At 35.7% G+C, this 25,876-nt stretch overlaps 1 protein-coding gene across 2 annotated transcripts in view; it reads left to right on the top strand.

The window, feature by feature from the left end:
* The window catches only part of LOC138835266 (lamin tail domain-containing protein 1-like), a 68,260-nt gene that overhangs the window by 21,626 nt on the left and 20,758 nt on the right, over nt 1-25,876 (top strand). For both annotated transcript variants that reach the window (XM_070033836.1, XM_070033837.1), the window contains exons 4-8: nt 3,615-3,783; nt 22,220-22,406; nt 23,107-23,226; nt 24,417-24,634; nt 25,158-25,318. In XM_070033836.1, the coding sequence (XP_069889937.1) occupies nt 3,615-3,783; nt 22,220-22,406; nt 23,107-23,226; nt 24,417-24,634; nt 25,158-25,318 (855 nt within the window). The remainder of the gene's footprint in view (nt 1-3,614; nt 3,784-22,219; nt 22,407-23,106; nt 23,227-24,416; nt 24,635-25,157; nt 25,319-25,876) is intronic.

Raw genomic sequence — 25,876 nt, 5'->3', positions numbered from 1 at the left:
TAGACAAACAGATGAGCCATAATTGCACAGGGAAAAGGTGGAAGCAATAAAGAGCACATGAAGAAGAGGAATATGTAAGCAGTCATGTGACTGCTGTCAGCTATACCCCTGGGTCTTTTTGTTCTCCTTTAAGTTGATATGGAATGTTCATGGCTCCAAGAAGCCATCACTGTTCCCAGGAGTGTAAGACCAACACTTTTTCCATTCTCTACAATGTGAAACTTCAGGGGAAATTATTTAGTATCTCTGGATCTCATTTTACTCAACTCCATAGAGGATTAAAATTTCAACTTCATGGCTGGTGCAGTGGTGCATGCCTATATTCCAGCTATTGGATATGCAGAGACTGTACCACAGCAGGAGAAAATATATTGAAATTTCATTTTAAAGAACTTGGTGCACAAATACACAATGGTAATCTCAATTACAATGCCAGCCACAGTGTGGTGTATGGTGCATGAATGTCCTAGGAAAAAAATAGAAATCTCTACCAAAATAAAAGTGCTAGATGTTTACTCAAGGTATAGAATGACTACCTATAAGCAGAAAGACCTGACTTCCAACACCAGTAAGACAAAATTAAAAAGTTATCTTCAAAAGGGTAAGGATGAAGTGAGATGTTTGAAAATTGGGTAACATGGAATAAGAACTGAATACAATAGTTGTGATTAGAAGCAAACTTTAAAACACATTTTTAGAAGAGTCTAGATTTTGGTTCTTTATTTCAATTAGCAATCAACTACTATGTTTCAAAATGTTTGGCAGAAATTCTGCCTAACTCTTGTTATGCCTCCATTTCTCAGACATGTTATAGGAGTTTATATTCTTAATGCCAATCATTTATGTTTAATGTAGCTTCTGGAATTTCACCTAGACTGTACACAGAGTTATCTATGATTTTGTTCTGCTCAAATTACAGGTATATTCTCTCTTTTCTTGTTTGAGTGAGAAATTTTAGTTTACTGTAGAAGCTTCCTAAGTCAACATTGATACTTTGGAATAACAGAAGTTCAAGCTTGAAAAACTGAAAACAAAATTGCTGTACACTAATTAGTGGCTCAATTCTGTAAGTCAGGCTAATAAGGAGGCTAATATCTGAGAATTGTGGCCAACCTGAGCAGAAAAGACTTTGAGAAATATATCTGTAATATAACCACCAAAAATCCAGAAGTGGATTGGCGATTAGTTGGTAGAGTGCGAGACTTAAGCAAAAAGCCAAATTAAAAGGTGACCCGCCCCTAAAGTTCAAACACTAGAACTAGCAGACATTCACACATACACACAAGTACAAATATAAAATCTATGAAGGATTTTTTATGATTTGGCTCTGTATCCCATCAAAACAAATCTTCCATACCTGATATATATATGATAAAGCTACCAAGTTAAGGGGATAAACAATACCAAGGCTGCTCTTCTCAAGATGATTTCAGATATAACCATCATGTTTATTGCATTTGCTATAAGATATGAATTTTGATTTAATTTTCTCATTCAGTATCTGTAGATTCTGTTTCTGTGGGTAGATGTCTGGGTCCTTGGAGACCTATGGCCATTACTTCATTGCTATGTATTATTCCACATGAACTAAACTTTGTGAGAAAAATTAATTATTTCTTTCTTTTAGGAATACAAGGTTTTCACCCTCACGGTTGACTGCATGTTAGATGTGACATGTTCCCCTTCCTTCATGAATAAGAGGATTAAGTAATACCCTCCTGGAAATGAGCTAAATATCAGTGCTCCCTAAAAAATATGAGAGGAAGCTTTCTTATGAGTTATGGCGTGAACATTCTTGAGGCACTTAGTTCAAACACAGAGCAAGGAATAATAAAAACAAAGACAAAAACTATTATTTCTTTTTATTTATACTGTTGCCCTTGCTTTGGTATTTTTAATTTATGAAAATCTATAGCACGTAATAGATGTTCTTAATCCTCTGATGATTTTTATGAAGTTAATCAAACATTCACCTTGTAATAGCAATTGTAATTTATTGAGTTCAAACTAAATACTAAGTCCACAACTCTGTCATTACTTAATTGTCAGGAAAATTAAATTTTCTAAGGTTCTCACTTGGCTTGATTATGTGTGGTACAACTGCACATCTATCTAAATATAAAATATGAAGTTATTTCAACTACATAATGATTATCCTTTCTAATAATGTAGGCATTATTAGATTAAAAAAGCATGGCTTTACATTCAAAACCATTCAAATCTGTTTTGTATCTAGGTCTTAGCCATAACATTTTCAATTTCAATAATAAAGTTCTTTTTTTACTTTTTTATTTTTTTTATTGTGAGAATACTGTACAGAGGAGTTACAATTACTTGGGCAAGATAATGAATACATTTCTTATCAAGCATTGTTGCCTCCTCATTGTTTCCCCTTCCCACCCCTTCCCATACTCCTCCCCTCCTCCTACCCGATCCTCCCCCCACCCCCCACCAAAGTTGCTAAGTTCGGTTTTTGACATAAAGACTTGTACATCATTGTTGCAATGGATCCACCGGTATCTCTAGTTAAATGATTTGTTTTTTTACATTCCCCTCCACAAATTATACCAATATCAAATACAGTGAAAGTATGGGTTATACTGTGGGGGAGGGACATACAAAGCAACATAGAAATCATCTTATAAATATGATAGAAACAATTGTATGAAAGAAAAAAAACAAAACAAATTTGAATACTTATCTTGGGGTTCATTCCCCTAACATCAGCTTATCTGACCTTTTATACATATACTAGTTATTGCAAATAAGGGACCTATGCAAATGGGACCTATGTTTCTTTGGGCCTGCCTTACTTCACTTTATATAATTTTTTCCTGTATAATAAGAAAAGTTATTTGATAGACAAATTGAAGTCGTATTTTCCCCCAATATTGAAGAATGAACTTAAGGCCTAGGTTCTGTCCCTTAGCTTTTTCAAACCTGGATAGTAGCTATGACTTGAACTACACCTCAACTTCTGGATTTGGGGAATTTAAACGGAGACAAATGTCCTTTAGGATTCCATATCTGAACTGACTTTGAATTTCCATGCTCATATCCCAGATTTCTGAGGAGCTAGAATGAAAGGAATGGGCCACTGATGCTTGAGCAACTGGTGAAAACTTAAAGTCTTTACTTAACTGAAGTACTAACAGGCTATCTGAAGCATCTATCTAGTATCTATCTAGTATCTAAATAAAGTATCAAGGAGTCAAATGTTTAGGTTTTGTGTCATACATGATGAGTGCAGAAAATATAGAACAGACTTTGCATATACCATATCTATGTTTAGCACATGAAAATATTTTACCTACTCAAATCCTCTGCTGAAAGAAATACTTGCATACTCGTATATCTAACAAAAGTGAGCAATCAGTATGCTGAAGTCCTGGAGAATTGAATTAATATGTAAGAATTAAGTTATTTGATAAATATTTCTTTAAGTAATTTTATAGATATTCCTTTCAATTTTCAATTCTAATTGGGCTTGATGATGACCAATGACCATAAATCTTAAAAGAAATATGGACGAGACAAGGAAGAATGGTAATATCCTTGGGGTCTTTTCCTATACTTTTACTCACCTTTTATCATTTGCATCTCTGTTTAATTAGGAATGAGGAACTACTTATCTCCTGAGACAGATGTGACTGGAGAAGGAGAGGATTATTTCTTATCTTTGTTTGGTGATTCAAAAAAAGTTAGTGCACAGTTTATCCAATGCCAGGATCCTAGCAAACAACTTTCTATGATGCTTGAAGAAGTTGGCAGATCTACATCCAGGTATTTATTTTATTTGAATAATGTAGCAGCCTCTACTGAGTTAAAACCAATTAATAATAGAAAATACAGTTCTATTATTTGGATTCATGACTTCTCAAATGCACTAAGCAATTCATTGGAATGTAAATGGTTTATAAGCAAATAAAATTAAACACTGTAGAAAAACAAATAAAAAATTGGTGCCTGGATACTGGAAGATGCTCTGCACTGATGCCTGGCTTGCTTCTGTAATCCTAGTTATGCAGAAGACTCAGATCTGAGGAGAATTGTTCAAAGCCAACAAGAAAATGACCTTCTTATCTACAATTAACCAATATATCAGAAGTTGAGCTGTGGTTAAAGTTGTATATCACTAGCCTTAATATAAAAAGCTTAGGGGCAGTGGTGCCCATATCCTGAGTTCAAGCCCTAGTACTGCCCCACCAAAGTTACTAGAATAATCGAATGATATACATTCTCTACAAATACAATCAACCCAATTATTCATGGACCTATTTATTGTTTGTGAATCCTTCAGATTGACTGATATCTTTTCCTTGTACTAAGCAAAGTGGGAGACATGGGGTTTTACTTTCATGGTACATTTTTATACTGGCAATATCCATTGTAAAAACAAATTGATCATGAAGAATAGTAATACTCAAAGAAAAGAGCTGATTCAGCCAGAACTTTTCTTAAACTTGTTTTCTGAGCAACAGGAATTATAGTTTGGCTTCAGTGGCTCACACTTACAATCCTAGCTCGACCAGAAGACTGATATCTGAGGATCATGGTTCAAAGCCAGCCAAGGCAGGCAAGTCCCTGAGACTCTTACGTCCAGTTAAACACCAAAGATTTGGAAGTGGAGGAATAGTTTGAGTCCTATGGTGCCAATCAAGTACAAAATCTAAAAGACATCATCTAAGCCTCAAATTAAAGCACCATGACATACACACACACACAGACACACACAGACACACACACACACACACACACACACACACACATACTGTGACATATTACAAACAAAACACATTGATGAAAGGTGTGAGATAGCTTAATGAATTTAGCATTCACACTTAATTATCAGGTAAGAAGTTTGTTTTTTCTTCTCCTAATGTTAGATTTTTTTTTTGGTCGGTCATGGGGCTTGAACTCTGGGCATGGACACTGTCCCTCAGCTCTTCAGCTAAAGGCTAGGGCTCTACCACTTGAGCCACAGCACCACTTCTAGCTTTTCTGCTTATATGGTGCGGAGGAATTCAACCCAGTGCCTTATGCATGCAAGAAAACCACTCTACCACTGAGCCATCTTCCCACCCTAATGCTAGGTTTGTTAAAATCTATCTCTCATATCCAATTGGCATTATAATTTAAACAGAGAAAATAAATGTGTTTGTAACCATTTCCAAACATGATTTTAAAGTAAAGATAAAAAGAATTATACCAGGTAGCTTCATTCACACCTACTATGTTAAAATGGTGACTTGTTTTAGGCAAAAGTATTAGAACGTATGGGATCATGATTTTAAATATTTTCAGTCAGTTCAAGGAAGGTGTTTAGGTGAGGTTTGAGGGACTTAACCATGGTTAAATCACCAAGGTTAAAAAGGGAGTTTGCTTCCTGCTGGGGTTATTCTGGGACTTTTATTTTTAGAATAACATTTATAGTAGACTTAAAAGAATAAATTCCTCTTTGCTATGGTTTAATAATGTCACCTGGAGAAGGACCAATAACTTTTTATATTTTAGGGATTTTATTATCTTTAAGTAGTTGTACAATTAAATATTTTAATTTATCTTTATTATTATTATCATTAAATGGTTGTACAAATGGGTTATAATTCAATGTCAGTTTGTGTGTACAGTAAGTCTTGATCAATGTCATCTCTTCCATCATTCTCCCTCATGCTTCCCAACCCCATCCAGCATCTGTATGTGCATGTGTGTGTGTGTGTGTGTGTGTGTGTGTGTGAATCTTAAACCATTCATCCATTGAATGGCATCTGAGCTGCTTCCATTAGTTGGCTATAGTGAATATGCAGCTAAAAACCTAGTTGTACTACTGATTTTTATCATATTCTAACTTTTAATCTTTTAATAAGCAATGTCAATTCATGAACTTAAAGCATCATGATCAATGTCATCCCTTTCATCATTCTCCACATCATTTCACCATTCTTCACATCACCTCAGGCTACTTGAGCCATAATCAGATACTTTGTGGAATTATTGTGTTCTTTGTTAATATTACGGTTGTTGTAAGGCACAGGCAGGGCTGAGAATCATCTTCCATAGAGCAAAGGGTAGCAGAAAGTAAGGGAGCCAGAAGAAACAAGGTTAGATACAAAGAATTGTTACAAGGTAGCTTCATCAAGAAGTGAAAAGAGACATATAGTAGGTATATCAAAGTGACAGCAAATCTTGAGCTCATGATGAAGAATTTAGACCTTTCTAGAGGCATTGGATGATGAAAAGTTTTTTTCTTGGAGGGACAAAACTGATATGCAGAACATATATTTTAGGAAAATGAATATTACATATGGATGCTGAGGTTTGTTCATGCTTCTTTATGTATCCATGCCTTTTTAATCTTTAAGCAATCTTTCATTCCTGGAATGAACCATATTTGATCATATTGTTTATCAGTTTTATTTTTGAGTCAAAAACTGCTCACTAATGACTCATGTATATAACTGTAGCTCCTCAGGTGACTGATATCTGATGATCATTAGTCAAATACAGCCTCTTCTAGAATTTTGTTTCAAATTTTCCTGATAAGTTTGTGAAGAATATTACTCTTATAGTCTTCTTTTCTTGTAATATATTTTTGTGGTTTACAGAAGGGTAATGCTTACCTTACGGAATGAGATGAAATGTATTTTCTTCTTTCATTACCCAGAAGTGTTTTCCTAGGAAGTATGATATTTTCACTGAAGTATTTTATAGAGTTGATCAGAGAAGCGACCTGATCCTAGATTTTTTTGTAGAAAGACTTTTCAATGATAAATTCTATTTTAAATAAATACAAGTATTCGATGTGATGGTATGTAACTGCAATCCCATTACTAAGGAGGTAGAGTTTAGAAGTATCATGGTTCAAGGGTAGCCAAGGGGAATGTTTGCAAGACTACATCTCAACAAACAAGTCCATCATAAAGGAAGATGTCTATGATCCCATTTATATAGGAAGTAAAATTACTAAAGGAAAATTCTGGGGTGCAGGTTAAGTGTAGAGCACCTGCATAGTAAAGGTGAGGCTTCTCAGTTTGAAATCCATTAGTACTTTACCACCAATTAAATTCAGTAGCATCTATAGTAGTGTCCCTTTCCTTTTGCTTCTGATTTGTTATTTGTACCCTTCTCTCTCTTCCAGGTGGACCTTACTATAGATTTCTCACTGATTCAGAGCTTTTTATTTTTTTTTCATTCATCTCTTCTAATTTTGTTTGCTTGCCTTTATTTCATTGAATTGTTACATATATTCAGGACCTGCAGCTTATTTCATTTGTTTCTGTTTTTCAATTTTATTAAGATAGAAGGCAAGATAGGTGAATTGATACTCTTCTCTCTTTTGGTGTAAATACTTGCTGTTATCTCTCAGTTATCTCATCCTATATAATTTGAAATGCATTCGTACTTAGTTCAAATTGTTTTGTTTTTTTTATCCTTGGTGAATTTGGAAATGTTTGTACCCAAATACTGTACTGAATATCTAGTATGATGGTTATTCAAATATCTTGTCATTATTACATCCAGTGTTATTTTCAATTTGATTAATGAATTTTCTTGGTATGACCTGAATTCTTTTAAATTTACTGGTACTTGTGTTTTAAGAAAAGAGCTTTTTTAAAATTTTAAATGTTATCTCTATCTGCTGAGCAGGCTAGCCTCACACATGTAATGTTCCTGCATTTGCTTCCCACATTTTAGGATTATATATGTGTGCTAACAACTTCTTCAAAGCACATTTTATACTCATGATATTGTTTGGGCGAAATTTCTGAGTGTCCTTCAAAAAAATGTGTATTTTGCTGTTGTTGAATGAAATGATTCAAAATTTCTATGCTGGATGATTGTACCATGAAGAATTCTCTGCTTTATTTTCTGTTTATTTTTCTTTTCTTTTTTTTATTGTGAAACTACTGAACAGAGGGGTTACAATTACATGGGAAAGATAATGAGTACATTTCTTGTCAAGCATTATAGCCTCCTCTTTTGTTTCCCCTTCCCATCCCTGCCAATTCTCCCTTCCCCCCACCAAATCCTCCCCCCCCCCACCAAAGTTGTAAAGTTCGTTTATCAACATAAAGACTTGTACATCTCCTTGTTGCAATGGGTCCACCTGTATCCATATTTAAACGGTTTGTTTTTCTCCTTCACCTCCACAAATTATACTGACATCAAATACAATGAAAACAGGGGTTATACCATAGGGGAGGGACATACAAAGCAACAAAGAAATAATCATATAAATGTGTTAGAAACAATCGCATGAAAGAAAAAAAAACATTTGAGTACATATCTTAGGTTCATATCCCTAACATCAACTAATCTGACCTTTTCTGCTTGACTCAGACATTTACTAGTTATTGCAAATAAGGGAAACCATGGGACCTATGTTTCTTTGGGCCTGGCTTACTTTACTTAATATAATTTTTTCAAAGCCTTTCCATTTCCTAACAAATGGGGAGGTGTCATTTTTTCTGATGGAGGCATAGAATTCTATTGTGTAAATATACCACATTTTCTTGATCCATTCATTTACTGAGGGACATCTGGGTTGGTTCCATATTTTAGCTATAGTAAATAATGCTGCAATAAACATAGTCGTGCTGGAAGCTTTAGTGTGGTCTTGTTTGTGAATATTTGGGTAAATCCCCAAAAGTGGGATTGATGGGTCATAGCAAAGCTCCATGTGGAGTCTTTTGAGGAACCTCCATACTTCTTTCCAAAGTGGTTCAACAACTTTAGACTCCCACAAACAATGAAGTAAAATTCCCTTCTGTCCACATCCCCTCCAGTATCTGTTGTTATTAGCGTTCTTGATTTTAGCCATTCTAACTGGGGTGAGGTGATATCTCAATGTTGTTTTGATTTGCAATTCTTTTATGTCTAGGAAAGTTGAGCATTTCTTCATGTGTCTATTAGCCATCTTTCTTTCTTCAGAGAAGTTTCTCTTTAAGTCTTTAGCCCACTTATTTATTGGGCAGTTGTTCCTTTGAGTATGTGTTATTGGGGGATTTAATTTTTAGGGTTCCAAGTGTATTTTAGATATGAGACCCTTGTCCGTTGTATGGCTAGTGAAGATCTTCTCCCAATCTGTGGGCTTTCTATTGATCTTGCTAGCTATGTCCTTTGCCATGCAGAAGCTCCGCAATTTCGTGCAGCCCCATTTGTCTATCGTTTCTTTTATTTGTTGTGTTTCTGGGTCTCTATTAAGAAAAATTCGGCTTGTGTCAAGGAGACCTAAGGTTTCTCCTATTCTATCCTGTAATGTTTTCAGAGTGTCTGTTTGACTCCAAGGTCTTTGAGCCATTTGGAGTTGATTCTGGTGCAGGGTGATATATAAGGATCTAGCTTTAGTTTTCTACAAGTAGTTAACAAATTTTGCCAGCACCATTTACTGAAGAGGCTGTCTTTCTTCCATTCTATTGTTTTAGCTCCCTTATGGAAGATTAGATGGCTATAGGTCTTTAGGTTCATTTCTGGGTTTTCAATTCTATTCCATTGGTCCTGAGGTCTGTTCTTGTGTCAGTACCAAGTTGTTTTGATTACTATGGCTTTGTAGTAAAGTTTGAGATTTGGTATTGATATTCCTACAGCACTGTTTTTTCTGTTGAGCATCATTTTTGCTATTCGGGGACTTTTATTGTTCCATATGAATGTTTGGATTGCCTCTTCTATTTCCTTGAAGAATGAGTTGGAATTTTGATAGATATCGCATTGAATTTGTAGATAGCCTTGGGAAGTATTGCCATTTTCATGATGTTGATCTTTCCAATCCAGGAACATGGGAGTTTTTGCCACTTCCTAAGTTCTGTCATGATTTCCTTTTTCAAGTTTTAAAGTTTTCATCATAGAGGTCCTTCACTTCTATAGTTAATTCCTAGGTATTTTATTTTTTGTGGGGCTATTAGGAATGGAATTGCTTTCCTAATTTCAGCCACACTTTTCTCATTGTTGGCATACAGAAAAGCAATTGATTATTGAGGGTTAATTTATATCCTGCTACTTTGCTAAAGTTTTGGATCAGCTTGAGTAATTTGAGAGTGGAATCTGCTGGATTCTTTAAATATAAGATCATGTTATCTGCAAAGAGGGAGAATTTTATTTCTTCTTCCCTATTTGGATCTCTTTTATGTTTGCATCTTTTCTTATTGCAGTAGCTAGGCATTCTAATACTAGATTGAAGAAAAGTGGAGAGAGTGGACATCCTTGTCTCATTCCTGAGTTAAGAGGAAATGGCTTTAGTTTTTCACCATTAAGTATAATCTGGCTGGAGGTTTGCCTTTATTGTATTGAGGAGTGTTCCATGGTTTCCTAATTTTTCCAAAACTTTCATCATAAAGGGGTGTTGGATCTTGTCAAATGCTTTTTCTGCATCTATTGAGATAACCATGTGGTTCTTATCCTTGCTCCTGTTGATGTGATGAATTATATTAATTGATTTGCGTATATTGAATCAGCTTTGCATCACTGAAATGAATCCTGTTTGATCGTGGTGTATTATTTTTTGGATGAATTGTTGAAATCGATTGGCCAAAATTTTGTTGAGAAGTTTTGCATCAATATTCATCAAAGAAATGGGTCTATAGTTCTCTTTCTTTGATGAGTCCCTGCCTGGTTTTGGGATGAGGGTAATGATGGCTTCCTAGAATGAGTTTGGTAGTGAACGTTCTCTTTCAATTTCATTTAAGAGTTGGAGTAGTATTGGTGTGAGATCTGCTTTGAAGGCCTTGTAGAATTCCGCTGTAAAACCATCTGGTCCTGGGCTTTTCTTATACGAGAGGTCTCTTATTGCTGTTTCTATTTCATTGCTTGATATGAGCCTGGTAAGATGGTTTAAATCATCTAGGATTCGTTTTGGCATGTCAATATTTGCTAGGAAAAGGTCCATTTCTGCCAAGTTCTCAAACTTATTAGCATAAAGGTTTGAGAAGTATTCCCTTATAATGCTCTGAATCTCAGTTGTTTCTGTGGTGATGTTTCCATTCTCATCTCTGAGTTTATTTGTTTTGGTGGATTCTCGTCTTTTTCTGAGAAGATTTGCTTAGGATCTGTCAGTTTTGTTAATTTTTTCGAAGAACCAACTCATTGTTTTGTTGATTCTTTCTTTGGTTTTTTGGATTCTAATTCATTTAATTCTGATTTAATTTTAATTATTTATTTCCATCTACTGGATTAGGGTTTATCTTGCTACTCTTTTTCAAGGAGGTTCAGATGCCTCATTAAATTGTGGGTCTCAGATCTCTCCAATTTGTTGATGTAGGAACTCAGAGCTATAAACTTGCCTCTGAGTACTGCCTTTGCTGTGTCCCAGAAGAGCTGATAATTTGTGTGTTCATTTTTGTTGAATATCATGAACATTTGAATTTCCTTTCTAATCTCTTCCATGACCCACTCATGATTCAGCAGTGTGTTGTTGAGTCTTCATGTGGTACAGGAAATTCTTTGGTGGCTTTTGGTGTTGAAATCTAATTTTCTTCCCTTGTGGTCTGAGAGAATGCAAGGTATAAGTTCAATGTTTCTGAATTTGGACAAATTTGCTTTGTGGCCTAAAATGTGGTCTATTTTAGAAAATGTTCCATGTGCTGCTGAGAAAAACGTGTATTCTGATGCTACTGGTTGAAATATTAGGTAGATATCTGTTAAATCTAGTTGATCTATGCAGTTGTTTCGATCTGTGGTTTCTCTGTTGAGTTTTTGCTGAGTTGATCTATCTAGTGGGGAACGTGGTGTGTTAAAGTCCCCAACAAGGGCTGGGAAGGTGGCTCAGTGGTAGAGTGCTTGCCTTGCATGCCTGAGGCACTGGGTTCGATTCCTCAGCACCACATAACCAAAAAAATTTAAAAAAAAATAAAGTCCGCAACAATTAATGTCTTTGATCTATAATCTATGTGGCATTTGAGGGAAAGTAGTGTTTCTTCGATAAATTTGGGTGCTCAGATATTTGGCAAATAGATATTTAGAATTGTAATATCCTCCTGAAAGAGAGATTTCCTTAATTAGTATGTAGTGACCTTCCTTATCTCTTCTCACACATTTTAATTTGAAGTCTATTTTACCTGAGATTAGGATTGCAACTGCCGCCTGTTTATGGGGGCATTTGCTTGACAGATTTTTCCAGCCTTTCACTTTCAAAATGTGTTTGTTTTTATGGGCAAGATGTGACTCTTGCTCTTGAAGGCAGCAAATAGAAGAATCTTGCTTTTTAATCCAACTAGACAGTCTCTGTCACTTAATTGGAGAGTTAAGTCTGTTAAAGTTGAGAGATAGGACTGAGAAGTATTTGGGAGTTCCTGCCATTTTATCCACCTTCTTGGGGGCTGTGGCAAATGGCTTCTTCCTATGGTTCTTGGATTCTCAGTTTGGGTGTGGTTTCTTGGCGTTTATTGTGGTCTTGTTCATTTTCTATGTGTAGGAGATCTTTAAGAATCCTTTGTAGGGCTGGTGTGGTGGAGATATATTGTTTCTATTTTTCTTTGTTATGGATGGTTTTTATTTGACCTTCGGTTATGAAGGAGAGTTTAGCTGGGTACAGTATTCTTGGTTGATAGTTGTTTGTCTTTAGGGCATGGCATACATCATTCCAGGCTCTTCTTGCTTTGATTGTCTCTGCTGAGAAATCTGAGGTGATTCTAATTCGTTTCCCTTTATAGATGATTGATCTTTTTTCCTTGACAGCTTTAAAGATGTTTTCCTTGGTCTGAATAGAGCCTGTGCGAATTATAACCTGTTGGCGGGATATCCTGTTCTGGATGGTCTATTTGGAGTTCTAAAGCTTCTTGTATCTGAATAGGCCTATCTTTTTGCATGTTTGGGAAGTTCTCTGCTAGGATCCTCTGAAACAAATTTCCTAGACCATTAACTTCTGTTTGTAGGTGCTCCTCTACACCCATTATCCTCAGAGTAGGCCTTCTGATGGTGTCTTCCAAGTGTTGAATAGATCTATCATATTTCTTGGACTTGTCTTGGATGGTAGTATGTTCTTTCTCTATAATATCTAGGCTGTCTTCAATCCCTGACATTCTTCTGCGTGGTCTAACCTACAGTCAAGATTTTCTACTTTAGTGGTATATATACACAATGGAATTCTATGCCTCCATCAGAAAGAACGACATTTCCCCATTTGTTAGGAAATGGAAAGGCTTGGAAAAAATTATATTAAGTGAAGTAAGCCAGGCCCAAAGAAACATAGGTCCCATGGTTTCCCTTATTTGCAATATCTAGTATAGGTATGAGTCAAGCGGAAAAGATCAGATAATGTGATGTTAGGAAAACGAACCCTTAAATATGTATTTTAATGTTTTCGTTTCTTTCAAGCATGTGTTTCTAACGCATTTATAAGATTATTTCTTTGTTGCTTTGTATGTCCCTCCCCCACAGTGTAACCCCCGCTTTCACTTTATTTGATGTCAGTATAACATGTGGAGGAGAGGGGGACAAACAAGTCGTTTAAGGATTCAGGTGGACCTGTTGTAACAAGGAGAATTACAAAATGTCATGTCAAAGCAAGCTTTACAATGTCGGAGTGGGGGGGGAGGGGGGTATGATTGGGTGGGGGGGAGGGGGGAGGCTGGGAAGGGAGGTGAAGGGTAAACAAAGGAGGAGGCTGCAATGCTTGGTAAGAAATGTATGCATTATCCTGCCAATGTAATTGTAACCCCTCTGTACAGTATGTTCTCAAATAAAATAAAATTAAAAAAAAAAAGATTTTCTACTTTGTTTTTTATTTCTTTTCCTTCTAATTGGTCAGCTTTGATGGCTTCAAATTCTTTGTTGGAGCTTTGTTTTAGATCTTGTATGAACTTCTTTACTTCCTTAAAATGGTGTTCAGTGTGTATTCTCAAGTCAATTAGTTGATTGGTTATGATTTCCTTGGACGCCCATTCCTTCTGTTGGGTTCCATTCAGCATTCCTTTTGTGGTCTCCCTGTCTTATTTCAGCTCTCTGTTAATGGATTCCATGAATGCCTTTAGTGATTTTTGTGTATTCTCATCCTGCTCTCTTGATTCCTGTATTACTCTTTGATTAGCTTCCTCACATTCACGCAATTCCTGTTGTTCTCTTTGACTGATCTCAGCCTGCTCACGCCATTCCTTTATTTTTCTTTGAGTGTTCTCAAGCTGCTCATGCAATTCCTGTATCAATATTTGAGTAGCTTCCTCATGCTCATGATATTCCTGTATTATCCTTTTGTTTGCCTCCTCTCTCTCCCTATCATGCTCATACAGAGTCCTTTGCAGGTTTTCAATCTTTCATTTATCATGTTTACCAGTAGTGTTTGTAGAGGTTTTGGGAACTCTCCCCTGGATTATTCATTATCTGTTCTGACCCCTGATAATCATGAGTGGGAGTTGAGATACCCGGGCTTGCCATTTTTCTTGTGTGTGTGTGTTTTTTTTTTTAATCTTTTTCTGACCATTTGGGATGAAAGTAGCACCAGTTTATGCTAGAACACTATCTTAGGGCAAACATCAACCAAAGACTAGTTGCACAGTCAAAAGTCTGCAGATACAATCTAGTTCAACAGATATATCTATTCAACATCAAACAACTATGTATTAATGGGCTGCGAACCTTAAAGAAGAATTTGCATACCAGAAATTATTAGATTTAAGGAGAGATGTGGGTTAAAAATAGGAATAGAGAGATGTGGAAAGGCAGAGGGACAGTTAACTAAGTCCTAATCTGAAAACGGGAAATATGTTGTATAGAATGAAAGTAGAGAGAGAACAAAAAAGAAGAAAGAGAAAAAAAGACAAGAAAAAATAGAAAAGTAAAAATTAAAAAGTGGAACACTTAATTATTATGAAAACTAACAACGAAAAATTCAGAGAAGAACGTGGATTGAATGAGAGAAGGGAGAGCTAGAAGGGAGACATGAAAAACTTAAAAATAAAAATGCTTAAAATATTTTATAGGTATAAAGAGGTAATACTGCTACTAAGGAATTTAAGTCTAAGAGGTTTTGAATTGAGTAATAAATTTCTGGATTGAGTGTGTACACAATGGAGAATAATGTCTAATAATCCACTATGGGTACATCTGAGGATTAGCAGTACAGCAATTAAGTCACACAAAGAACAAAAGGAGAAAAGATGAAAAGAATGAGAAAGAAAGAAAAAAAGGATCAAAATTTTTGTAGAGCTAAACAAAAACAATTTAAAAAAAGAAAAAAAGGAAAGTAACAAGCATACACAATATATCCCTAAAATAAAAATTACAAGATGAAGAAAAAAAGTTAATAGAAAACAATTTTTTTAAAAAGTAAAAAAGGCAAAAATTAAAAATTAAAAAGTTTTAGAGAAAAATTTTTTTATAAAAGGTACAAAAAAAGAGTTCTTTGATTTTTTTTGGGGGGGATGGGAAGATCCTGTATCTCCCTTGTGTCTGTAACCAGTCTCTTGTTGGAGTCTCTGGTCTGCTTGTGATGTTTGATTTTCCTGTGGCTTGGTTGGTTTCTTACATCAGTTTGTTTGAACTGGCAGAAAAATGCTCTGCTTTACCCAGGATTTTGTGATCCTCCTCCCAGGCTAGTTCAATGGGAGGAGATCTGCTTTGACTATCACAAAAGAGGGAGATGGCTGCTTCCTCTAGTTTGGAGATGCCGAGATGAGGCTAGGTTCTGGGTTGCCTTGAGCCTTTCAGCAAACAGTAGCTTTTCCCTGAGGGGCTAGCTTCTGAGGCACTCATAGAGCCCTTCCTGGAGCCATTCTCAGGGTTTATGTTTACTGAATTTCAATTGATTGTCAAGGCTGCTGTAGGGAGGGGTAGCTTCTGGCTCTGTTTACCCAGTGAAGACAGCCACTCCTGGGGCTGGAAGTCCAGGCTGGGTGACTTTTCCCTGGGTGGAGCTGAGCCTGGCAGGTCAGCTTAGGTTCCTGTGACCTGCTAAATGACTCTAGTTTTCTTCCAAGGCCTGAGTTGGAGCTAGCTGTTCAGCCAGGCCTTTGTCAGTATCAAGGATGGAGATCCCCGGTAGTGGGGGGGGGGGGCTGGTGGCCTTCTCTCCTCTGCTCTCTGAGAAGGAGTGAGGATGTCAGGCTTCTACTCACACTGGAGTCTTCGTTCCTGGGTTGTTTCTGGTCTGCAAACTGCAGGATGATGATGTCTGCTCCTTGTCAGTTCTTGCTGGTGTTGAATAGAATCTGTTCACCTGCCACATCTGGCACCTTTGTCCCCGGACTCTCTGTGTTACAGGTATGGCGGCTATGGCCACCACTGCTGCTGGTAAGTGCTCAGAGCTGTCTCCTTGCCTGGATTTTCCCCTCTCTGGCCTAATTCTGTGTCCTGTGATGGCACACTTGGTGTGATTATCTGGTTTAGGACTGTTCACTGGAACACCAAAACTGCTTTCTATGTGAGAGTTTGTTTAGCCTCCAGTTTCTCCTCCGCCATCTTCCCAGAACTCCTCTGTGTATTTTTCTGTATCATTTATTGAACAAATGGAATTCAAATCTGCTACCATGGTAGATTTATTGATTTCTCCCTTGAAGTTCAATCAGTTTTGTTGTGTGTTGTTTGTAGCTTCAGTATTATTTGCAACTCTTAGGAATATTATAACCTCCTATTGATTTGATCTTTTCAGCATAATTAAAGGACTTTACTTATCCCTGATAATATTCTTTGATGTAAAATCTTCTACAGATTTTTCTTTAAACTGGTGTTAGTATGGTGAATGTTTTTTCATCCTTTCCTTTCAAACTCCGGGATTTATATGTCATGCAAATTTATACAGAAGACCTGTTCTGTTTGCTAGTCTGATTATCTCTGCCTTAAATTGTGTATTTAATCCATTTACATGTATTATTAATTATTAATAGGATTAGAATTAAGTCCCCATTTTCCTAGTTTCCTTTTTCAGTATTGTTGTTATTCAAATCTCTCTGCCATCTATTTCCTTTTGCATTAAGTAGTACCTATTAATAATTATATTTTACTCCTGGTCAATTAACTAAAACTGCTATTTTATACTTTCTTTGGGGTTTAAATGATACATCTTGCACATATGACAGCCTAACTTCAGGTGATATTTGCCACTTCATATATAGTATAATAAAATTTCAATTGATGTGTCTGTTCCTCTTTTCCTGAAATTTGTCAATTTATATTATTTTCTTTTTGGAGACACTGATATTTGAGTTTAGGCCCTTTTGATTGTTAGTCAGGCACTCAACTACTTAAGTCACATCTCCAGACCTTTTTCACCTTGTTTTTAAAATAAATTCTCAGCTTTTGTGTAGGCAGGTCTAGACAGAGAGCTCTCATAATTATATTTGCTTCATATTTGGGGTGATAGAAAGACACCTCTGTGCCCAGCTTTTCACTGGTGGAGATGAAGTCTCATAAACTTTTTGTCCATGGTGGATTTGAACCACCATCCTCCCATTCTACCTCTTCCAAGAAGCTAGTATTATAGGTGTGAACATCTGTGATTGATTTCACAGATTTTTCTGTTTGATATAAATTCTATTCTCCATTGTTACTTTTGTCTAGACACACTTAAATATAAATTTAACTAAGAAAAATATCTTTTACTATTGTATTTACACAGCTATGTATTCTGTGTTCTGTGCATCCTCCCTGAAGATGTAATTTGCTCTCAGCATTGTTATTCTATCTTTTATCTGAGCTTGCCTTAATATTTTTTTTTCTATTTATGGGTCCTGGACTTGAACTCAGGGCCTGCTTCCTGTACTTTTGCAATTGTAATAATTGTAAAATAATCATGACTAACTATATTATTATGACTAAATGCAATATAATTTATGTGGATAATTATATATCATTAAATATATACAATTTAATAAAATATATTTTATATTAGTGAAACCTACCAAAAAGCTGTTTGAAAATGGGCAAGTATTTGGGGAGGAAAGGGAATATGATATGGACGGTGAATTTGTTCAATAAGCAATGGAGTGAAGGTATGAAAATATAACAATATTATTTCTCTCTTATTACAAATATATGGTAAATCAAACAGTATAAATTAATCAGAAAAAATCCATTCAGAATCCCCCAATATCTAGGAAATACTTGACCATGGAGGTGAAAGACCTACATAGTAGACACTATAAAATCTTACAAAAGGAAATTGAAGAAGACTCTAGGAACTGGAAAGATCACACATACTCATGGATTAACAAAAGCTATTTGTAGATTCAATATAGAAATATAAAAGACTCAGAATAGCTAAATAATACTAGAGGTGTCACAATACAAGATTTTAAATTAAACTACAGAGTTATAGTGACAAAACAGTATGGGAATGGTATGAGAACAACTACAAAGACCAATGGAAATAAATTCACAGAGATGAAGCAATTTGCTTTTACATAAAGTTGCCTAATACACATGTTGGAAGCACAGAAGCCTCTTCAAGAATGTTGATGGGGGGCTGGGAATGTGGCTCAGTGGTACAGCGTTTGCCTTGCATGCATGAGGCCCTGAGTTCAATTCCTCCACACAACATAAGCAAAAAGAAAAAAGCCGGAAGTGGTGCTGTGGCTCAAGTGGTAGAGCGCTAGCCTTGAGCTGAAGAGCTGAAGGACGGCATCCAGGCCCAGAGTTCAGGCTCCACGACTGGACCCTCCCCCCACAAAAAAAGAATGTTGTTGGGAGTGAGTGAAAGGGTGACATGTTCAAAACCAAACATACTCACTATTTGACTTACATAACTATAACCCTGTGTACATCATCTTTAAAATAAAAAGCTTAAAAATGAATGGGAAAACTGAATATCCGTGTATACAATACTGAATCTGGATCCCTGTGTCTTTCCTTATATTAAGATCAATTCAAAGTCAATATAAGTACGTAATATAAAATCTGAAAATTTGATAGTTTTGTTGAAAAGTACAGAAAAATCACCTTCAAAATACTGCTATAGTATAATCAATAACTTACTAGATAGAATTTCAATAGCTCTAACAATAAGAGTGAGGATAAATAGGGTTGATCAAACTAAAAAGCCTTTACAACATGAAGGAAATAGTAAATAAACTGACAAGACAGCTTATAGAATGGAGTAAAATCTGTGCCACCTCTATATCACCCCCAAGGATTCAGAATTATAACAGATAAGAAAATATAAAGGTCTAAATAGACATAGAATTGGTAAAGATTTTAGCAATAGTAGTTAAGGAAATTATTTGTGTGTTCAACATATTACAGGAAACATCACACAGGATATATAGAAATGTGTTTTCTATGAAAAATATACACAAGATTGGGCAATATGTTACAAGTTTCCCCCATGTGACTCTGAGAATGAGAAGAGTCAGGGAAATGAAAGAGAGACCATAATCCCTGAGAGAAAGAATTAAATAGCACTGAGAACCATCAACTGGCAAAAAGGCAATAGAAAAGCTCAGAAAAACAGAAAAGTGACAGAGAGCAGTAGGAAATAGTTTGTAGTTCCAATCCTGTTTTTGGAGGTAAGTGAGCTAATGTCACAACCAAATGGTTAAACAGGCAGCACTGATTCGAAAACATTGGTAGCTCAACATGCAGGATAAACTCACCATTGTGAGGCTTAACTTTCATGTTAGAGTTTAGTATGAAACTACTCTGTCATGACAGGCCTGCATTGAAAAAGCAAGACATTTTATCCCACACTTGTTATGTCAGAGACTTTTAGCTAGGAATATCCTTGTTTGAGCTTAAGCAATTCTGTGGCTTAATCACAGGAAAATTAGGGCCTAAGGAGCCTAGAGTCAGTATGTAGATGAGAAAGAGTCACAAGACTATCTCAGAAAAAAAAAGATAATCAGAATTTGATCTCCAAAAATATTGAATGGAAAAGAGTTGGGGTCATGACACCACTCGCTTAACAATTTTGAGGTTCTATGCTTAATTCATTATTTTATTAGTATGTATAAATATGTATGTCTATGAATACATATTAAACAAAACAAATAAAACAGATGAGAGTAACACTGAAGTCCTTATGGATGAAAATATTTAAAAAACATGAAGAAATAAAATATGTACTAACTACTTTTACAGAAAAAGTAAGAAGAAATAAAACAGCTTTATTATTAGCTTTAGTAGGAGGTAAAGTTGCCTAGTATAACTGGAATTATTTGAGAGAGGGAAATATTTGATATCTTCAAATTATTAGCTATTGTCCTGATTTATGAAATATCTATGTCATACTATATGATATATCTATGATAGCCAATTATTTCAAATTCAATGTCCACAAATGTGCAAATCTAAGAATCACAACCAGACCAAACACAGGAAATTTGAATAAAGTTATTCCATAGCATAACAGAATCAATATTAGTTAGCATCTTTTAAAGCATCATGAGTGAGATAAAAGAGACTATTTAAAGCAAAGGAAGAAATATGTGGTGAAGATAGCAAACTTATTAGAAAAAATGCAAAAAAATATTATACCAAAACCTGTAAAATTCTGAGGAAGGAAAACTCACCAAAGAATTCTATAGCTGCCAGTACTAGTGGCTCATGCCTGTAAATAGCTACTCATGAGACTGAGTTCTAGGGATTAAGATTCAAACCCAAGCTATGTACAGAAGTTCATGAGACTCTCTCCACTAACCACCAAAAAGCTAGAAGTGGACATATGACTCAAATGGTAGAGCCCAAAAGAATTCTATATCCACTGAAAATATGTTTGTAAAACAAAAATGGAATCAAGAGTTTTTTTCTGAGGCACGCAGACACAGGGAAATGAATAGAGATATGTTTGTGATGGGGTAATTGTTTCTGTGAATACTTTTTTTTTTTCTATAGAAGGATAAATGACTCTTAATATTTTCCTAAATTTGATGGAATATTATAAATTGTATATTCTAGAAAAATCTATTCCCTTCCTAAAATCTTCCACTTTCTTAAAGTAAATTAAATATGGCTAGAAATAATTTTCATTTCTTAGGTGATTTTTTTTTTAGCATTTTTGATTTTGGAACTGTGCATAATTTTTTTTGGAAACATAAGAAAGAGATACAGACATAAAGAGGGATAAAGAGATTCGGGCATTATTAGTCAGATGCCCAGTATCAAGTAAAATAGATTGTTATTATTGTTAGAAATACTTTTAAGATGCTGGTTGCAAACTCCATTATGATTTCCACTAGTGGGTTGTAAATTATTCTGTGGGAAATGGAGTTTTGTAAACGAGTAGCCTAATTGCTAGAGTATGCTAAGTTTATCAACCGAAATTCAAAGTGTATCAGGTATGATCCATGGTCCCACTTTCCATAATTATTTGAATCAGAACTATTAATAATCTTTTTAAAATATATTTTATTGTTATTGTAGAGGTGATGTACAGAGTCATTGCAGATACATAAGTCAGGTAATGAGTGCCTTTTTTTGGAACAGTGTCACCCTGTCCCTCATGCTCTCCCAGTCTTTCCCTCCCGTTCCCACCCACAAGTTGTAGAGTTCATTTTCAACATAGTGTATAGTGAGTACCACTGCTGCATTGGTTCATCCTTTGTCCCGCCTTTTCTGTGCCCCCTAGCCCTCCCAAATACAAATAAAGTAACAAATAAGACAAAAGGAAAAGACAACAAAAATAGCAGCAGCAACAACAAGATACACTCTTGTTTCCATTTCTTGGAGTCCATTTCATAAAATATCATTTTATATGATCCGATGCACATACTTATTGAGACTTTGTGATCCACTCCTATGAACAGTCTCCTTTGGTCTCACTGTGTGACTGTATAATGTATCATGTCCCTGTGTATTTTTTTAAACCAGGATTGATTTGTAAAATCCTACTCTTTTTATTTTATTTTATTTTTATTGTGAAAATACTGTACAGAGGGGTTACAATTACATGGGCAAGATAATGAGTACATTTCTTATCAAGCATTGTAGCATCCTTCTTTGATTCCCCTTCCCATTCCTTCCCAACCTCCCTCCACCCCTTCACCTAGTCCTCCTCCCTCCCCACCAAAGTTGTGTATTCAAATGTTTTCTTTCAGGTGATTGTTTCTAACACATTTATAAGATTATTTCTTTGTTTCTTTGTATGTTCCTCCCCCATGGTATAACCCCTGCTTTCACTGTATTTGAGATTGGTATAATTTGTGGAGGGGAAGGGAAAAAACAAAAAATTTAAATAGGGATACAGGTGGATCCATTGCAACAATGAGATGTACAAGTCGTTATGTGGAAAAACGAACTTTACAACTATGAATAATCTTAATATTCACTCTGTTCATATTCATCTCTATGTTTCATATTATAGCTTTCTTGATGAAATTAAAATAGAGGAAGTCAACATCAGAGGTTTATTTGTGAGAATTGTTAACTCTTCCTTTGACAAAGAACTGCAGATTGGAGATTATACGCTTCTGCAAAATATGAATGGGGAATCGATTTCTTCTTACAAATTTCTTCCAAATATCTCACTTCCAGCCAATTCCACAGTAACAGTAAGAGTTATAAATATTTAAAATAAGATGAACAGAATCTCACTTCAATTCATTTACACACTCAGCATATAGTTTAGCTCATAAAGACTCATCACTTGTTGGTCTGTCCATAAGATGCAATTTTATTGTACTTTGTGCTGGTAGAATTGTTGGTACTTTTTTATCTTGTGGAAGTAAATTAATGCTCATAATTTAATGCTTGAAGATTTCCTCATTTAGATATATGGTATCTTTTGCTTTGGTCATTTTAGTATTAAAGTAAAATTCCAAAAAGTAAGCTGAAAATATTTTAAAGAGAGAAGTAAAGGGATTATTTTATCAGAGATCAATTAGTGAGTTGATGGAGTGTTATCTCCAGATATATCTTGTACATTTTATTAGCAATCTTACACAGTGGCTGTTTGCTGTTCCATGGCTTGACCTAATACATCATAAAATCAGTATATTTAAAAAACTCATCTGAAGGTTATAATGGTGGTGCACAGCTGTAGTCTCAGATGCTCACGAGGCTGAGGAAGAAAGATTATTGAGACCAAATGAGCAACCTAATGAGATGCCTTTATGTCTAAAAATGAAAATGCATAAATAAATTGGATTAAGATGTTTTCTCAGAAATACCAAATCATCACAACTTTATGTCATTACAGAGCTAGGCTGACCCCTAATAGCATTTTTAACTTAACGTAATGCTTTTTGAAAGGTATGGGCAGCAGCATCAAAAGCAAAGCACCAGCCACCATCGGACTTTCTTTGGAAAGAACAAAACAAGTTCAAATCAAGTCCAGATTGTACAACAATCTTGTGCAACTCGAAAGGTGAAGTAAGTATCTGATTCTTTACAAAACTCTTTGTAGAATGGCAAGTTCTCTTTACTTTTTTCCTCTTCTTTTCCATTTTGAAAATGTTTGGTAGACTCATCATTTGATGCCTTAACACTCAGGCACATCATCAATACTCACTTCCCAATGTCAAAGTGCCAAGGAAATACCATTTGGCAGTAGTAATTTTGATATTCCATATTTTCAAGAAGATACTACAAATTCCAAATTATATGAGAGGTTTTAGTTGTGAGATTTGACAGAATAATAAAAGTGCTATATATAGACCTCTATTTCTCAAATAATTATGGAGCTCTTTCTGTAAAGATATACTTGTTACTGTCCAAGATCCTAGCACTCCCCTTAATTTATCTCTTAGAATTGAGGATTAGGAAGGTAGAATAAGAAGAAGATAGAAGACAGAGACAGAGAAAGGGGGGGGGGAAGAGAAAAGGAAAGAGGTGTGAAAGACATAGGAGAGACGAAGGGAGGAAGAGGTAGAGAAGAGAAAGACAGAACCTAATTTTTAACAAGGTTCAGAGCAGAGCCACAATGGGCCAACTTATCCATTATGAGGTTTGATTCAAGAAAAAGAATAGACTTAGGAGCCAAAAGGAAAAAGACACAAACCAAAGGAAAGTATATTGAAGAAAGAGCAAGGCTTCTCCAAAGAAAATGAGTTCTGGTGCTTGGGGACCATTGGTCTTTCACTGGTGTCACTTATATAACATTGGTATGTTCACACACTCATTCCCTACACAGAACCTTACCTTCTCCTGAGCTGCTGAGCACTGTTAGTGGATCACCAGCCATCATCTATCCCTATCCTGCCTTATACTAAGGACTGGCTATTTAACATAAAACTAGGATTCTAATAGAGAAGCTTCAAAATCTTAATTTAAAATGACTATACTTTATTCATTACAAAATTAAGTATACTAGAAAATGGTTTGTGTAACTCATTCCTACTTTTTGACTTTATATTTTCACTCTAACTTTCCCTTGGTGTGACAGAATAGACTGGCATGACATGTACATTACTCCATGGAGCCTACCTTGGTTGGGGAATAACCACGCATGCTTTGCATGAGTAGCATTCACCAATAATTAAAAAATTATTTTACAACATCAATATCACTCAAAATTACATAACTCTAACTGTATTTGGTATTGATAAAGCATCTTTATTTAGGCCGTGGCTTGGTATACTCCTATTCATTGGATGCAAGCTTGGGAAAAAGTAGAGACTGACATTGAATTTGACAGATACACAGTCAGTACTCCCACATCCAAACCACACATATTTTGGAGGACAACCTCAGAAAATACAGAAAACAGAGACTATGAAGATGAGTCAGAGAAAAATGCTACAAAATATCATATGGAAACCACACAACTTTTCCTTAGGAGGTAAAGAAAGTATTATTGGTTTGCGTCCTTCCTATGTGATGTGATCTGCTGAATAAATCATATCTATCATAGTTATTACTATTTTGAATACGATTCACATGAGAAGTATAAAAAATTGAGCATTTAAATATTTATTGAATGTAAAGGCTGATGGTCTTCATTAAGACCTCTGGCTACTACATTTTTCCATGGTGCTGCTTTTCTGGGCAAAAAAAAAAAAAAAACCCAGAGAATTGCCAAGGTGAAGCTGTTTCCATGTCTTCATTGGTGCTTAAATCAAGAGAGAAAGATGGATTACCAAGGAGTTTTATTTTGGATAAAGATATGGCTGTGTATGAATCACGGGATTTCATTAATGTTTACACAAATGCTTCCAGTGATGTAAAAGTCTGCCCACCAGCAGAAAAATCTCTGTTCCTTTGGTATGGACATACATGTCCATTCTAATGGAACCATCAATAACATTTCCAATGCATTAAATACATTGGAATTTGGGTTCAAATTCTGTTTTTTTCTTTTACAGAGAAAAGGAAATCCCACCAATTCTTGTCCCAAATCATAGCCCTTGGTGCAGCAGTCCGGATGTGCCTCCACATCCCTATTGTCCTTTGATTGAGTCTTACCACCTGTCCTGTGGAAGAAGAGAACCCAGGTCTCAAGCAACCAGGACTGATCCAGCCCTGGGCAAGTCAAAGGGATACTTTCTCACGGGGGAGTAAGGAATAATGTTGTGTGTGTGTGCGTGTGTGTGTGATGTGTCTGTCTGTTGTTTCTGTGTATTTGTGTGTGTATCTGTGTGTGTGTGTGTGTGTGTGTGTGTGTGTGTGTTTGAGAGAGGGAGAGGTAATGAAAGAGAGACAAAGACAGTGGAGAGAGACAGAGAAACATGTAAAGACAAACAAAGAGGTAGATATGGAGTAGAGAGATAGAAGCACAGAGATAGAGACAAAAAGACAGAGACAAAGACAGAAGAAGAGGGAGACAGAGATGAAGACACACTGAGAAGAACAGGGAGACACAGACAGAGGGGCAGAGAGACATGGAGATGAGACAGAAAGAGGGACAGATAAAAAAATAAATAGAGTGGCAGAAAAAGACAGAGACAGTGATGAGACAGATGGGGCAGGCAGACAGAGACAGGAGTACAGAGAGCTAAAGAAATATGAGACACAACAGAGAGACAGACACAGATGGAGACAAAGAGAAATAAAGAGACAGAAATGGAGAAAGCCAGAGAGAAAG

Source organism: Dipodomys merriami, unplaced genomic scaffold (assembly GCF_024711535.1).
Source record: "Dipodomys merriami isolate MVZ:Mamm:240054 unplaced genomic scaffold, mDipMer1.0.p SCAF_233, whole genome shotgun sequence".
Classification (NCBI taxonomy): domain Eukaryota; kingdom Metazoa; phylum Chordata; class Mammalia; order Rodentia; family Heteromyidae; genus Dipodomys; species Dipodomys merriami.
The sequence above is the reverse complement of the archived record's forward strand: the minus strand, read 5'-3'. Positions and strand labels throughout refer to the sequence as shown.